Source organism: Adiantum capillus-veneris, chromosome 25, assembly GCF_014529385.1.
Source record: "Adiantum capillus-veneris isolate H3 chromosome 25, ASM1452938v2, whole genome shotgun sequence".
Lineage (NCBI taxonomy): Eukaryota > Viridiplantae > Streptophyta > Polypodiopsida > Polypodiales > Pteridaceae > Adiantum > Adiantum capillus-veneris.
This window is the reverse complement of record NC_140955.1, coordinates 19517558-19534967: the sequence shown is the minus strand read 5'-3', so window position 1 is coordinate 19534967 and position 17410 is coordinate 19517558. Positions and strand designations below refer to the sequence as shown.

Here is a 17410-nt window from a genome sequence, read left to right as displayed (position 1 = left end):
TCTGAAGTGTGGCTCTCGTCTCTCTACACTCCTCATCATACCAACTGTTCTGGGGCATGCTCCTAGAACGGCGTCTGTGCTCACGCTAGCTGTGTGGGTATGCCTCTGCTGTTGCATCATGTAATGTCTCTATCAGTATCTGGGTAAGCTCCTCTAATGGAAGTCCCGGCTCCTCAGTAGCTAAGCGTCTGTGTATGCCATCTATGTAGACAGAACCAATCTCTGATGTGAAACTGTATCGAGTATGTGTGGATGTTTGTGTCAATCGAGCTGTGCTGAACTGAAAAGAGACGGTAAACATGAGAAGGGCATGATCTACTGCTACATTGATAGGCCTAGGCCCGACTGTAAAATCTTGAATAGAGGGTATAAAATTGGGCCGAGCCAAAACATAATCCACTGTGCTAGCCCCATGTCTGTGAGGAAAACAAGTGAACCCACTCGATGCTGGAACTCTCTGTAGACCATTCAAAATGGCCAGTCCATGTGGAGAGAGAGAGAGAAATGAAACGAATGTAATATTAACGTCTTCAAAAGGCCAAAATGACCTATGAGACCATGTGGTGAATCCAATACCAAGTCTGGGTACAAAAAGTACAAAGGACTGAAAAGAAAATAGTGGGTAGGTGTGGGGTGAAAGCTAATACAAAGAGAATACAAAGGGTGAGCTGATACAATGGAGCTCTCTGACAGTGGAGGCATCATATACATATACATCAGTATCCAAAAGGCTGTAGAGGTTCAATGTCCTCCAAGGTAAGCACTCTGTCGGGACGGCTCCTATGTCGCACCAATATGGTATGGATCCTCTGTCGCAATCTGTGTCGATGTCGAGAGGGCCCCCTCATCCGTGGGCGACGGGACCGCCCCAAGTCTATCGCCAGATCAAGCAGTATGTCTCTCATGCCTCTGGTGCTGCTATGCTGTGGGGCTGCTTAAACTCCTCTGTCTATGATTGAAAGAAATTTGTCTGCGTTGTCGCTGGATCTCTCTCATTGTGCTCCTCTTCAAGAGGTCCTCTCTGTGAGTGTGAATCTCTAGTAAGTATAACCCGAGGCATCTTGGTATCTCATGACTCTAGAAAGTGGTCCAAAACCCTCTCTGAATAGAGAGTGAAAGCAACCTCGTATCTCTTAGTATACTGGGTAGTGACATATGTAATGTAGCTCTATTTCGGGCTCTATCTGGCACACCTGACAAATCCTGGACTCAATGGGTACTCCTCTAAATCTGCCTGTCTCGATCTCTAGCTGATGTGAGGATGTGCGTATCTGACCAACAGCACATCGTATCCCGTGGGATAGATGAGTATCCATGTATCCTGATATGATCACAAAACCATCCTCTGTAAGCTGGAGAAGATGCTCTCTATAGAAAGCCATCGTCGTACCCAACTCATGTGTAGATTGTATCCATGTCCTCTTCGTATCCAACTGAATCAAGTCTTGTCTGATGAGCCTGGTAATCTGTGCCCTAGTGAGGGAGATGGAGGGTGCATCCAGAGAGTACTGTAATGGGGGTAGCCGATCCATACTAAAGCCATGTAACTGAAACCAAGATGCCATCTCTGCATACCAACATGATTTATCTCCCTGCAATGCCAGCTGTCGTGAAGACTTTAGTGCTAATCAAGCATACCTATCTCTAGGGAGAGCCCAGGTGCTATGCATACATGAAACTGATCGAGTGAGTGCATCCACTACCAATGGAGGAGCAGCGAGCTCCGCCCTAACAATGTCATGTGGTACTCAAGCCTTGGCCCTAATCATCCGAGAAATCATAGACACCAAGGGCCTCTCCATACATCTCCATCCATCAATACTGCCAGCTCTGCTATAATGATCAATTGAGGGGCCCCATATCTCCACTTGTACATCATGGCCGAAGAGAGAGAGAGAGAGAGAGAGAGAGAGAGAGAGAGAGAGAGAGAGAGAGATGAGATGAGATGAGATGAGATGAGATGAAATGAAATGAAATGTTATATTAACGTTTTCAAAAGGCCAAAATGACCTATGAGAGAGAGAGAGAGAGAGAGAGAGATGAAATGTTATATATTAACGTCTTCGAAAGGCCAAAATGACCTATGAGATCAAAAGATACACCCGTATCAGATGTGATAGCTTCATTTGAGATGAAGTATAAAAGGAAACATCCTAGATCCTAAAACAAAAGACAATCCCAGTAGGAAAGGTAATGCAGCTGGTAGTAGGATACAATCTCATGTTTCAAATTGTAGAATGAGGGTATGGCAATGAGGAGGACACACTAATAGGGGGACAAAAATGATGTCGCAAAAACTACAAGCAGCACTCCAGAAACCAACTGAATTTCAATGAGATGTGAACTAAAACATAATGAAAATCTGGACAGAGTCACCAAACTTCAAGACAACGCTTCAGAAATCAACTGAATTTTAATGAGATGTGAACTAAAAACATGATAACCTGAAGACTTGCCCAAAATAAAATATTTTAGTCTTCTGAATGACCTTGCAACAAAGGCATCTTAAAAGAAGTCACATATTTTCCAACATTCGTACGAAGTACGTGTAGCTTTAGTATAAGATACTCACAGTTTTAGGATCTTTGAAGAACTGGTCGAAAAGCTTGGATATCTCTTCGGTAGAAGCACGTTCACCTATCTTACCTGTCATCATTTGTAAAAACTCTTCAAATTCTATGGATCCACTGTCATTTGCATCAATTTCTCTTATCATCTGATCAATCTCCTGGTGAGTTGAAAACGTTTGAACGACTTCAGTCAAATGATGATACTTTCAAGACCCATAACTGCTGTTTATCAGACCTCTGAACACAACATAATGCACATGGGAGTATTAAATACACAACTTTTGACTGATTGTGTTTCAAATGTGCGTGGTAAGCCCACGAAAGCAGATTGCAGTGAAAATCAACATAAAAATCTCTCAAGCAAGGCTACATTCCTGACTTTTAGCGATCCAACTACAGCATGAGTATTGGCCACTTGTACTCTTGTAGGGCACCATGTTGCACCTGAAGAGAATCCGACTATTTTCCTAGGGGGCTGCTTTAATAAAAAACACAAGTGACGGTCAAGAAAAGGGAGTACTAATGATTAAAGCACTTACATCCACACTCTCCATCTTACATATACTCTCCTGCAGGATAATGGACCATTATGAATGTCACCAGTGCTTTTGAAATGTCACTCTGGTCTCATCTCTACTGTTAAGTTTTCACCAGTAATATTGATACCCACACCGTCAACAACTGAGACCTCTTCCCAACACGTGCTAGGCTTGGGTATCCATTTCTCAGTAACTTGAGTTTGTGACAAAGGTTGGCCGTTGAGTCGCCTAAATTTGAAGTGAAATTTGTCCAAAGTGTGTATTTGGATTTGGGAGTGTTCACTCTGCCTACATTTTTCAGTCTCACAAGATTCCTTAAGAATTACAAAAAATATGCAACTTCCAAAGTCCTTTGGCCAATGAACGGTTTAGATTATTAGGATCACTCCTACAAAGGTCTGAATTCTTTGGCCTTGACTGAAGTAAAGAGCATTAGGACTAAGCGCCCTTTAGCAAGTCGTCACAAGCCTGTTCAATCCTTTGAATGCCCGAAGAGCCTGACACTCAACCAAGTTCTTCCAATTTGCTCGACAAGGCTCAACAAAATAATATGAGAACTAGACATAAAGAAGTAATGAGTATGTTCACACAGATTCTTCAAGTATAGATATACCCTGGACTTGCAATAGTGTTATAATACTTGTATGTGCCAATTTGTGTAAAATCAACAAAGTATACTGGCACACATTGATGAGCTGTAATTGTCCTCTCTTAAAGTGAATTCTGGCTGAATATTCTGGATATAAGTGACCTTGAACAATGTACCCGCTTGCAACAGTATTATAATGTACCTCATGCCATGGTACATAAGCATGCCTGCACAATTTTTTTCCTAGTAACTTTTCATATTACTAGTGAGAAACCTCGGAGAGGATACGCATGCATGAACACACAAGATTTTAATGAACTTGTGTGAAAGCATTCTCAAGCAGCTAATAATGGACGTTTTGGTGGAATTAATTTTCCTCTTTGCATGGGAAACCTTACCACCTGCCTATTATTCTGCAACATGACTTCGTTTTGAAATGCAGCACATTTTTTGGCAGCGTTAAAGGCATGAAAAAAGATCTACCTCTGAGAGCTTTTTTTTTTTGGCAACAAGTAAACTCATTTTAGGTGCTTTTAGGTGCTTGGATTTGCACATGGTGGCAGCCACATGCGAAAGTCTCAAATCCATGAAAAACATGACAATTTATCCCTAGATAATCTCTTCTCAACTGCTTGGAAGAAATTAAAATTCAGTGGTCATTCCCAAAATTACAAATTATAAAAATATCTCACCTCTGTCCTAGATTCAAATCCAAGAGATCTGCAGGTAGCAACGAAAGCTAAATTATTGAGGAAAACTATGCACATGAGTTCAGATGCTAAACAGAATTTCAAATAAACAAATAATGCTGATGTGAGAATAGGTCAGGCAAGTAAGGGCACTGAAATGCCTATTCTGATTCTTCTTCAAGTATGACGACATATGAATATTACAAAGATTTGCCCAAATGCCCTTTCGTCTGCGCTACTGCTTTGAAGGTAGAAGTTCTTCAAGGCTTCACCGAAAATTTTGTCAACCCTGATTTTCTTTCGAAGTTACACATTTTTCCTATCTTTTCAACCATCCCCAAACAGCCCAAAATTTATAGAACTCTCTGTCCTTTATGTGTTATCGATGTTCTAAATACCATGCACTTGTTCTGTCCATTCTGTTCAATCAATTTACACCCATGTTTCAACTGGTCTTAAGCATATTACACCATAAGTCCAAAAAATCCAACCCAAAAAGAAAGTCCAAAAATTCCAGCCTAACAAACTATGACAAGGGTCTGAAAAATACAAGCACATCACAATACTAAAAAGCGTGAACTATGAAAAGCATTTTCTGATAAACAAAGCAGCAACAAACGAACAAACCTACACACAGATAATGGTTTGTTTTAAATGTATATACAAAAACAGGAAAGCAGACAAGCCTGAAAAGCAGGCAAACTTAACCATCTTGGTGGGGAAATGAACCTCATTGCTTGTTGAAGTTCCTCAGCATCAATTGTGCCTGAAAGAGAAGAGAGTCACAGGCTATGAGATACTCGGGTAAAAATAAGGAAAAAAACAAGCTGATGTCACTGTCATGATTTCAACAAGAGTAAAACTAGTGAATGTGCAATAAACCTACATAAGCTACATTCTCAAATTATGATGAGAGTTTGAGAGAGAGAGAGAGAGAGAGAGAGAGAGAGAGAGAGAGAGAAATGAAATGAAATGAAATGTTATATTAACATCTTGAAAAGGCCAAAGTGACCTATGAGACCAGAAAGTTACAATGCGGTGTATCTGATACAAAGTCAGATTAAAAAAATAAATTAAACTAGGATAACAAAATATAAATACTGCGGGATCCTAAACTAAGCAGTACAATGTGAAGAGAATATGGGAGGGGACTAGAGATCCATCTTCATCTGCACTCTAGACGACGAAAGAGTATGGCTTGAATCTTTTGCCATAGCCTCCTTCGAAATTGTGTAGCTCCTCTCCTCCCTCAGGGTCGTCTAGATCTCCCTAGCTCCAATGCTCGGTCTATGAGAATGCCAGTAGTGCGGGTAGACCTCTCCACCGTCGCTGGTTACTCCTCTGTCTGTTCTTCTGGGTGTACAGTATCTAGTGTAAAGAAATCTGTGATCTGTCTCTGGGGATGTCTCTCTTCACCTCTCCTCAGTAAGGTTTCTCTATGCTTGTGTAACTCAAGTACATAAAGCCCAAGACATCTTTGATCCTCATCACTCATGACCCTAGATAGAGGTCCAAAACCTCCTCTCAATAGACAGTGAAAACGGCCTCGTATCTCATAGTACACTGTGCAATGACATATGTAATGTACTTCTGTCTCTGGCTCTAGATGGCATAAGCGGCATATTCTATTATTTGCTGGTGTCCCTCTGAATCTGCCAGTCTCAATCTCGAGCTGATGTGAGGACGTGCGTATCTGGCCAATGGCACAACGCAAACCATGCGAAAGATGTGTGTCCATATAGCTAGGTCGAATTACAAACCCATCCCCCGTGAGGTGGAGAAGATGCTCTCTATAGAAAGCCATCTTTGTGCCCAACTCTTGTAACGGCTCTATCCATGTCCTCCTCGTGTCCAACTGGATCAAATCCTGACGGATGAGTCTATTAATCTCTACCCGTGTCAGAGACCTCGAGGGTGCCTGAAGAGAGTATTGAAAAGGAGGCAACCTCTCCATGGTGAAACCATGTGTCTCAAACCATGGTGTCATCTGAGCATACCAGCATGATGTATCCCCGTTAAGAGCTAATTGTCTGGAGGACTCCAAAGCCACCCTGGCATATCTGTCTCTGGTAGTATCCCACAGACTGTGTACAAAGGAGACTGATCTTGTGAGCGCCTCAATCTCCATAGGGGGAGCAGCTAATTCCGCTCGAATGATATCATGCGGTACAGAAACCTTGGCTCTAATCAGCCGAGAGATCATAGATACTAGGGGCTTCTCCATACGCCTCCACCCATCCTGGCCTATAGAAGGTCCCCAAACCTGCACCCCATATAACATAGTAGAGGCAACCAAAGTATCAAAGAGCCATAACTTTGTCCTAGGTTCCTGGAACTGAACCTGTGAACACATCCTCTCCATTCCTCCCAGAGCCGCACCAGCTCTAGTTAGTCTAGTCTCTGCTGCTCTTCTCAAGGAAAATCTCGGCCCAGTAAAGACTACCCCCAGGTAAGTGTATGCATCTGTATACTCCACAATCTCCTGACCATACTTGAAAGTGGGTACTGATCTCCTGACCCATTGCGGTGTGGTGTTAAACACCATAACCTTGGTTTTACCTAGGTTAACACACAATCCACTATCCTCTGCAAAATTGCGTAGTGCATCCAACTGTCGTTGCATACCTTCTGGTGAGTCAAATATCAGCACAATATCATCAGCATATAGCAACAATGGGATCCACGTCCCTGCCAGCTATGCACCTCTGTCACCCTCTCTATCGATGTAATCAGACACCTCATCAACATACATACCAAATAGAGTAGGAGACAATGGGCAGCCCTGTTTCACTCCAATGGTAGAGTGAACTAAATCAGATACCCCTTCCGGAGTGCGTACCCGTCCCATCATTGATCTGTACAAAGCCATAATCCCCCACATCACCTCTATGGGCACCCCCATCTCCTGTAGTCTACGCATCAATCGAGCTCTTGGTACCATGTCAAATGCTTTACGAAAGTCCACAAAGCTACAATATATTCGTCTCCCATGTGCTCTGCCCTCCTCAATGATGGCCCTGAGTGTCAGAATATGATCAAGAGTGGAGAAACCCCTCCTGAAGCCGGTTTGACCCTTTGCTCGTACCCCCTCGCCCTCTGCCCAATTACTCAAGTGTTGCTCCAAGATGGATGCATACAACCGCGCCAATGTGTGTCCAACCATGATAGTGCGGTAGTTCCTAGGCTCTGTAGGGTCACCAGCCTTGAAGATGGGCACAATATTAGACAACCTCCAAGTCTCAGGTAATCCCTCACACATAGCACGATTGAACAACACTGCGAGAACCTCCATCAGCATATCCCTGGCATGTATAAAGTGCTCCGATACTAGACCGTCATGATCATATGCCTTCCCGGTCTTCATTCTGTCAATGGCCCTTTGTACCATCTCAGGTGTAAAGAAAGTGCTCGTAGCTGGGCAAGGCTTGGTAGGGTCTGGAAGGGGTTCCTGTCCAGGAACCGTATATAATGATGTCGCATATTGGCCCCACACCTCAGGTGCAGTAATCACTGGGGGAGGGGAGTGCTCATGGAAGAGACGCCATGCCTCTCCTGAGTCCCTACTCAAGAACATCCGATAGAAGTCTCACTCCATTTGGGCTAGGTGAGCTCGCTTCTTCCGTCGCACAAGGCGTCGGAAAGCAATCCGAGACTGTCTGTAAGTGATGACTCCTAATAGAAGATCCCTCTGAAGCTGGTCTCTCATCTCTCTGCATTCTTCATCATACCAACTATTCTGGGGCATGCTCCCAGAATGTCGTCTCTTGCCCGGCTGAGTGTGTGGGTATGCCACTGATGCAGCCCTGTGCAATGTCTCAGTCAGTAGCGTGGTGCACTCCTCCACTGAGAGGCCTGTACCATTTGTGCCAGCTGTGCCTTCCAATAGACGGTGCCAGATCTCCTTTGAATAAACGAAATCAGTCTCTGGAGTAAATGTATAGCAGGTGTGTGACCTGCCTCCTGATGTCTGGGTTGTACTATACTGAAATTTAACGGATAGTGTCAAGAGAGCATGGTCTACTGCTATGCCCACTGGCCTGGCTCCCACTGTGAAATCCTGAATGCAGGGGATAAAGCTCGGTTGTCATAACATAATCCACTGTACTGGCCCCATGTCTATGTGGAAAGCATGTGAAACCGGCTGCTCCAGGAAATCGCTGTAAGCCATTAAGTATGGCTAATCCATGTGTAGTCGTCATTTCCATGAGGTATCTCCCATACTCCGTTTGCTCTCTGTCATCTGAGCATCTGTCAAGCCCCAATTCACCCACATTCAGCTCTCTAAGCATCTCATCTGAAGTGTCGTAGAAGACTGTCTGCGAGTTCCCCGTTCGGGCATTGAAGTCCCCTAGGAGAATGATATGACCATCCCTAGAAAACTCCCAAATGTCATCATCTAGGATAGAGAAAGGCGCCTGCCCTCTAGATGCGGCATACATTGATGTACTGGGAGGAAAGTAACATATGGCAATATATAGGAATCGACCTGTGTCAGGTCTCAGTCTCACCCACATATATCTAGCATGATCATCTCTTCGTACAATATGCAGTAATGGTTGTAGTTCCTCTCTGAATAGCACTGCTACTCCTCCTGAACCTCTACTCCCGTGCTCAGATCTCGCATTTGTCCTGTGAGCTGTTTCCCATCTGTATCCCACCACATGTGGCATTACCTGTCCAGGGGCCTGATGAGTCTCTGAGAAGAACACAATATCCTTGTCTTTGAAACTCTCCTCCAATGCGCCCACGTCCAACCTTATAGACCCATTACAGTTCCAGGTAGCCATCTTTAGTGTGGTCCCATAGGTCTCGCACCGTCATGCAGTACGCCACTCTAAAATCACCACCCGTCCATCTCTGTAGAAGGCTATCTTTCTCTTCTCCCTTGCCGCTGTAATCTCTGGCATTACCTCTCTCATATGTGCGAGCTGTGAGAGAGTCAGGTCATCACTGAGGAAAATTCATGTCTTTTTGAGAGTAGGCCTCTTCCTCAAGAATTCCTTCTTCTGTTCCAACGAGGGAAAGCGTAGTATGAGAGCTCTCCCCTTTGAAGACTCACCCGTGCCATCACTTTTCTTACCTACCCTCCATGCCTTTGTGTGCAGAGGCTTTTCCATCCCCATCATGGATGTAAGGCTTGTGACCTCTTTCTCCACATTGTTTATGTCTTTGAGACCGGTCACTCTCACATGCAGTGCTCGCATCTGCCTTCTTTGTTCCTCTTCGAGAGTCATGTTGATAAGCGTCGGTGTACAAGGAGTTTCTTGACCTTTCCCTTTCTTGGCGACCTCAATCCATTTTTCAGCCTCGTCCGCCTTTTTCTGTGTCCTTGTTATCATCTCCGCCCATGAAGATATCTTTGCCACACTCAGTTTCTCTTCCTCTGTGATCATCCTTACATGTTCCTTAATTTCCTTGATTTCATCTATTACCGAGGGTTGAAATTCGCCTTCCTCTAGTCCATTGCTTACTCTATCAGCAAGCTCCTGTTTAAGGGCTGAGACTTCTTTTTTGAGTACCCGTATCTCAGCGTTTGGGTTCTCCTGTTTGAGGGTTGAGACTTCTTCTTTGAGTGTCTGTATTTCTGCGTTAAGGCTCTCTTTCTCCTTCTTCCACTGTGCGCCCTCTTTGAAGACCATCTGAAGTAGGTTGGCCTTCTCCTTCCACCATCGTTCCATCTCTGTTTTCCACTCCTTCGTTTCCCTCTCCATCTGCGCCATCCGCTTATTCGTGAGCACGAAGGTTGCCTTTGCTCGTGGCTTGCAAACAGGTGAGACATTGGCGGCTTCCGTGTCCTGTGCAGGGTCTTCTTCAAGTGGATTCCTTACGGTGAGGCCCAAAGAATCAGGGTCTTCTTCAAGTGGATCCATTACGGTGAGGCCCAGAGAATCAGAGAAATTGAGAGAGAGAGAGAGAGAGAGAGAGAGAGAGAGAGAGAGAGAGAGAGAGAGAGAGAGAGGTGCGATAGATAGGTTGAGGAGAGGGGGGGGGGGGGGGGGGGGGGGGGGGGGGGTTTCGCGATAGACAGAAGAGGGGGGGGGGGGGGGGGGGGGGGGGGGGGGAGGAGCGGGGGCGGGCAGCGCGAGAGAGAGGGAGCAGCGAGGGGAAGCGCGAGGGGCAGGGGCGGGCAGGGAGCGGGGGGGGGGGGGGGGGCGGGCAGGCGGGAGGGGCAGGGGCAGCGAGAGAGAGAGAGAGAGAGAGAGAGAGAGAGAGAGAGAGAGAGAGAGAGAGAGAGAGAGGAGAGAGAGAGAGAGAGAGAGAGAGAGAGAGAGAGAGAGAGAGAGAGAGATGAAATGAAATGTTATATTAACGTCTTCAAAAGGCCAAAGTGACCTATGAGACCAGAAAGTTACAATGTGGTGGATCTGATACAAGGTCAGAGTAACAAAAATGACAAAACAAAATACTATGGAATCCTAAACTGCTAGGTGTGAGCTAAGCAGCTAGGTGGGATAGCTAAATCACAAAAGATCCTCACTAGCGGATCTCATCAATCTCCTCCATGGTCAATAGCCTGAACGGGCGTCGTGCATGTCGGGCCAAAGTGATCCGAATCCTCTGGTGCAGCCTCTTTCGATGTTGTGTAATCCTCCGTAGTCGCGAGCGTCTGGATCTCCCTAGCTCGGTCGCTCGGTCGATCAATGTGCCTCTGGTGTGAGGCGACGAGCTCTCCTGTGGTAGTAGCTCCTCCGGGTGTCCAGTGTCTGCTCTAAAGAAGTCTGTGATCCGTCTCTGAGACTGGCTAGCCTCTCTCCTCATCAATCTCTCTCTGTGTCTGCGCAGCTCGAGCAAAAACAGACCCAAGCATCTCTGATCCTCGTATCGCATGAATCTGGAGAGTGGTCCAAAGCCCTCTCTGAACAAGCAGTGGAAGCGGCCATGTATCTCGTAGTAGATGGGGCAGTGGCAAGTGTAGTGCAACTCTGTCTCAAGCTCTATGTCACACAGGGGGCATGTCCTGTGATGAGCATGCAGTAGTGTGTGCAAGTGATAGAGCACGAGAAGGTGTGCGAGTGTTGAGGCTTGAAGAGCAGGCGATGGCATGCTGAAAGGGGGGCGGTACAAATCGAAGTAAGAGAGAGAAGGGAGCGCACGATTTTGGAAGGGGAAGATTGAGTGAGTTCGATTGGGCTCCTCACTTCCCTTTATTATAAGTAAAGGACCAATTGAAAGTTAGTGGCCAAGCTCAATGTGAACTTGGCCAAAGGTTAATAACCTTTAAAACTATACACAAAGGGGGCCATTTGGGCCTTTAACGCAACATCCTGGCCTCTGCCGGTACTCCACTGTATCTCCCAGTCTCGATCCGCAGCTGGTGTGAAGATGTGCGTATCTGGCCAATAGCACATCGTATCCCATGAGACAAGTGGGTGTCCATGTATCTGGGCCTCATCACAAAACCGTCCTCCGTAAGCTGGAGAAGATGCTCTCTGTAGAAAGCCATCTTCGTGCCCAAATCCTGTGCTGGCTGTATCCATGTCCTCCTGGTGTCTAGCTGAGTCAGGTCCTGGCGGATGAACCTGGTGATCTTGGACTGTAAGAGTCAAAGAGGGTGCATCCAGTGAGTACTGGAAGGGGGGCAATCTGTCTATATTGAACCCATGCGCGTGAAACCCACTGTAACAGGGAACGGGGGGAACACGGCCCAAACGTTCCGAAACGGCGTTCTGGACGAGTCCCATTTTCGAAACGGAGATGGGAACGGAACGCCGTTCCGGAATGGGGTGTAACCGGAACGGTGTTCCGGAATGGGCGAAACATGAGGCGGAACAGCGAAACGTGGGGCGGAATGGGCAAAAGTAGGCATTTGGGGGAAAAAAAGTGGGCTTTTGGGGGCAAATTTAGGCTGTTCATGGAACATATTTGATGCAGTTTGAGGGCACGTTAGGGGGCAGATTTGGGGGCAGTTTTGGGGTTGTTTAGGAGTTTATTTGAGACTAAGATGAATGGAGGTAATTCAATCCTTACTTTAGGTGGACCGTTCCAGCCCCGTTCCCATTCCGCCCCCCCCTCCTCCTCCCCGTTCCCGTCCCGTTCCGGACCCTCCCGTTCCCGTTCCCCATTCCCGTTCTGGGTAACTATGGCACTGAAACCATGATGTCATCTCCCCATACCAGCATGTTGTATCTCCCTGCATGGCTAACTGGCGAGAGGACTCAAGTGCAAGGCGGGCATATCTGTCATAGTTACAGGGGACGGGGGGGGACGGGCCTGGGGCCGGGGGACGGCCGTAACCGGGCCGGGAACGCCCGAGAAGATGGGCTCGCACTTTGTTTGCACCACCCGTTTTGCCCTCATGTAGCTCCCGAGAAGAGGTTGAATCTTCTTGAGAAGCTCACGGTGTATGAGGTTGCGGAAGCGGCCAAGAGGGGCCGTTTTGTTGCCGTTGATCCTTCCGTCACGGCGACACCGCGAGAGCAGAGGGAAGCCAACCTTGACGACATCTCTCGAAGCTTCAAGAGCCATGCATCTACACCGTCCTCTTCCGTTCCGCATCACCAAAGCACTCTCAACGAAAATTGGAATCCTAAATTGAAGGAAGAGGTGGATAGGTCGGTTGCCCGATTCTTCTTCCACGACCACATTGCCTTCCATGCTTCGCGGTGAGTTTCCCTTGGCATATGCACATTGCAATCTTCCATTTTGTATTCATAATGGGTTATAACTTCTCGACTCTCGACTCTCCGTACTAACACAACATGCTCTATTTTGTGTGGATAGGTCTCCATACTTTCGAACCATGGTTACGAAAATAGGGGAATATGGCTCCTCTTATGTGCCACCTTCATCGGAGAGGCTTTGCACCACCCTCCTTGACAAAGAGAAGCTTGCCGTGGAGCAAGCGGCCCAAGCAACAAAGGATTTGTGGGAGACCAATGGCGTCTCTCTCCTTGTAGATGGATGGAGCGACACCCGCAAGCGGTCCATCCACGGGGTGGTGGCCTACTCTCGGGGGGAGATGTACTTTGTGGAGTCACATGATGCATCCGATAATGGCAAGGCCGCCGAGATGCTTGCTGCGGAGTGGACAAGCACCATAGAGATCACCGGCCCAGAGAATGTCCTTTGTATGGTTGCAGATGGAGAGGCGTCAAATAGGAAAGCCGGAGCTATCATTGAGGGCATGTATCCCAACATCCATGTCACATTTTGCATGGCGCATTGCCTGAATAACCTCCTCAAGGACATAGGGAACTTGTCATGGATTTCACCCACCGTTGGTGACGCCTCTCGAATTGTCTCCTTTGTGCTCAACCATCAAAAAGTGCGCCATGAATTCTCAAAGAGGATCCACTTGTCCTTGCTCAAATATTTAGAGACAAGATTTGCATTCAATTGGCTTATGCTAGGCCGCTTGTCTACATGTGGCGGAGCCTTAAGGGGCCTCTTTCTCAGTGATGAGTGCTAGGCCATGCCAGAGTCTACATCAGCAACAGGATTGAAATGCCAAGAATGGGCCGACGATGCCGCTTGGTGGGAGGAGGCGAAGACTCTTGACACCATGGTCAAGCCTATTCTACACCTACTTCGAATGGTGGATGGCTTGAAGCCATGCATTGGCAAAGTCTACGAAGCCATGGATCGGATGATAGAGGCACTTGAGAAGCTTGTGCCTGACCCTGTTCAGTATGCGGAGATTCATGGCTTGTGTGAGTCGAGGTGGAATGGATACTACTCTCCACTTCATGTGGCAGCTTATGTGCTTGACCCTGAGTTTCAGGGAAGGCGTCAAGAGACCGACAAGGAGGTGAGCAAAGGATGGCGGCTTGCATTGGAGCGCCTTGAGCCTAGCAGTGACATTAGGCGCAAGATTCGAGACGAGCTACTCAACTACAGGCAAAAGAAGGGCTCCTATGGATGTGTAGATGCACAGCTTGATCGCAACAAGATTGGCTCGGTTTTGTGGTTGGAGGACTATGGAGGAGATGGCCCACATTTGCAGCGCTTGGCTGTTCGTGTCCTTAGCCAAGCATGTACCACTAGTTGCTTGGAGCAAATATGGAGTGTGTACAGCCACATTGCCTCTAAGAAGAGGAATCGCCTTCGGGTTCAGAGGGCCAATGATTTGGTGTTTGTGAGCGCTAACTTGTGCATGCTTGCCAAGAGCGTCACACACAAGGAAGATCCCTTCACTGAGTGGGAGGTGGCACAAGAGAATCCATCTATGGCCGATACTCTTTTGGAGGAGCTAGAGGAGGACTTCGAGCCTCAATGCGAGCCTCCCGAGCCCTCATACGTCACTGACGACCTCGACTACGACGACGATATAGAGATTCAGCAAGCGAGCACTTCTTGAGTTTGATGATCATTGATCACTCGACTCTCGAGTCTAGACTCTTGAGTCTACGACTCTACCTACTACATAGCCCTTTGTACTTTTTGTTATCCTTGAGGCCTCAGGCTTGTCCCAAGTCCTTTAGGCTTTTTGACTCTTGAGCCCTTGTGGCATGCACTTCTCATTTTGTATACATCGATCATCGATGTTTTATTAGCACATTTCTGCCTATATGACTCGTGTTCTTTGGTCTATTTAGTGTAAATTTATGGTCAAAGTGATGCTCTATGTGTGTGGCATGTGTGTAGGTCAAAAAATGCCAAAAAAACTCTTTTTTTTTGCCGTTCCGACCCCCGTCCTAGTTTCCTGACTTTTGCCGTCCCGTCCCCGTTCCCGACCCCGACCCGCCGTCCCATGTAACTATGATATCTGTCTCTAGGAAGTTCCCACATGCGGTGTATTAAGGAGACAGATATGGTGAGCGCCTCTACCACTAGTGGGGGGGCAGCTAGCTCTGCCCAAATAATGGCCCGTGGTACTGAAGCCTTGGCTCTAATGAGCCGTGAGATCATAGAGACTAGTGGCTTCTCCATGTCCCCCCATCCATCAGTGCGACCTGTCCTCCCGTGATGGTCCAATGAAGGTCCCCAAATCTCAGCTCCATAGAGCAATGTAGAAGCCACCAAAGTGTCAAAGAGCCAGAGCTTTGTCCGAGGCTCCTGAAACTGAACATGTGAACACATCCTCTCCAATCTACCCAATGCTGTGTGGGCTCTGGTCAGTCTAGTCTCTGCTGCTCTCCTCAATGAAAATGCTGGTCCACTGAAAACCACTCCAAGGTAAGTGTAAGCATCTGTATACTCCACCGTCTCCTGGCCGTATGTGAATGCGGGCGCTAACCTCCTGATCCATTGTGGGGTGGTATTAAATACCATGACCTTGGTTTTACCAAGGTTGACAGACAAACCACTTTCATGGGTGAACCTATGCAAAGCATCCAAGTGACATTGCATCCCCTCCGGGGAGTCAGAGATTAACACAATATCATCAGCATATAACAATAGTGGAATCCATGAACCTGCCAGCTGTGCACCTCTATCACCATCTCTCTCAATGTAGTCAGAAACCTCATCCACATACATACCAAATAGAGTAGGAGAGAGCGGGCAACCCTGCTTCACTCCAATAGTGGAGTGAACCGCTGTAGATAGGCCCTTTGAGGTGCGTACATGCCCCACTACTCACCTGTATAATGCCATGACCCCCCAAATAAGCTCTGTAGGTACTCCAAGCTCGTGTAATCTGCACATCAATCTAGCTCTGGTTACTATGTCAAATGCTTTGCGGAAGTCCACAAAGCTACAATAGATCCGTCTCCCATGTGATCTTCCCTCCTCAATGATGGCTAAGTGTCAAGATATGGTCAAGAGTAGAAAAACCTCTCCTGAACCCTGCCTGCCCGGCTGCGTGTATCCTCTCTCTCTCTCTGCCCATCTGCTCAGCTGCTGCTCAAGAATGGATGCGTACAACCGTGCCAATGTGTGTCCGATCATGATAGTGCGATAATTCCCAGGCTCCATAGGGTCTCCTGACTTGAAGAGAGGTACAATAGTAGATAGGCTCCAAGTATCAGGCAAGCCCTCAGACATGGCACGGTTAAACATAACCGCTAGAAGCTCTGCTAGTAGATCTCCGGCATGCATGAAGTGCTCAGCCACTAAGCCATCATGATCATATGCTCTCCCAATCCTCATCCTGTCGATGGCCTTCCTCACCATCTCAGCGGTGAAAAAAGCACATGTATGGGGGCATGGATCGGGGGTGTCGGGAAGGGACGGCTGTCCAAGAACTGTGTACAGAGATGACACGTACTCACCCCAGGCCTCTGTAGAGGTAATGGCAGGGGGGGGAAGTGCTCATGAAAGAGCCGCCATGCCTCACGTAAGCCCCAACTCAAGTATACCTGGTATAGGTCCTGCTCTAGGCGAGCCAAAAATGCCCTCTTCTTCCGCCTCACTAGGCGCCGGAAGTCAATCTGTGACTGTCTGTGAGTGATGTCCCCCAAAAGCACCTCCCTCTGAAGTCCAGCTCTAGTCTCGCTGCATTCCTCATCATACCAACTGTTCTGGGGCATGCTCCCAGAACGGCGTCTCTGCTGAGGCTGGGTGTGTGGGTATGCCTCTGCTACTGCATCATGTAATGTCTCTGTCAGTATAGTAGTACGCTCCTCCAGAGGTAACCCTGGCTCTTCTGTACACAGGCGTCTGTAGATCCAATCTATGTATACACAGTGCGAGTAGGGGCTGCTGTCTGTGGCCTGTGTGCTACACTAAACTGGAAAGAGATGGTCAACGACACAAGAGCATGATCCACTGCCACCCCAACAGGTCTGGGTCCAGTCGTGAGATCTTGGATACTAGAGATGAGACTCGGCTGTGCCATGACATAATCCATTGTGCTGGCTCCATGTCTGTGTGGAAAGCATGTAAAACCCCCCGCATCGAGAAATCTCTGTAGGCCATTCAAGATGACCAATCCATGTGCAGTCCCCATATCTATCAAGTGTCGTCCATACTCAGTATGTTCCCCATCCTGTGATAGTCTGGATAGGCCCGTCTCTCCAACATCCAGCTCTCTCAGCATCTCCTCTGAGGTATCATAAAAAACTGTCTGATGATGGGCAGTCCTAGCATTGAAGTCCCCTAAAATGATGATGTCACCATCTCTAGAGAACTCCCAGATGTCAT

At 47.2% G+C, this 17410-nt stretch overlaps 2 protein-coding genes across 4 annotated transcripts in view; both read right to left on the bottom strand.

Annotated features, from left to right (window-relative positions):
* The window catches only part of LOC147424525 (caltractin-like), a 107941-nt gene that overhangs the window by 40605 nt on the left and 49926 nt on the right, over positions 1-17410 (bottom strand). For all 3 annotated transcript variants that reach the window (XM_086499726.1, XM_086499724.1, XM_086499725.1), the window contains exons 3-5: positions 5117-5153; positions 4391-4418; positions 2573-2728 (exon numbers count right to left, since the gene is read on the bottom strand). In XM_086499726.1, the coding sequence (XP_086355852.1) occupies positions 2573-2728; positions 4391-4418; positions 5117-5153 (221 nt within the window). The remainder of the gene's footprint in view (positions 1-2572; positions 2729-4390; positions 4419-5116; positions 5154-17410) is intronic.
* On the bottom strand, positions 8377-9174 carry LOC147424526 (uncharacterized). The gene is made up of 2 exons (XM_086499391.1): positions 8835-9174; positions 8377-8783 (listed from the first exon to the last, which is right to left on the bottom strand). The coding sequence occupies exons 1-2, from the start codon at positions 9172-9174 to the stop codon at positions 8377-8379; spliced, it is 747 nt and encodes a 248-aa protein (XP_086355517.1).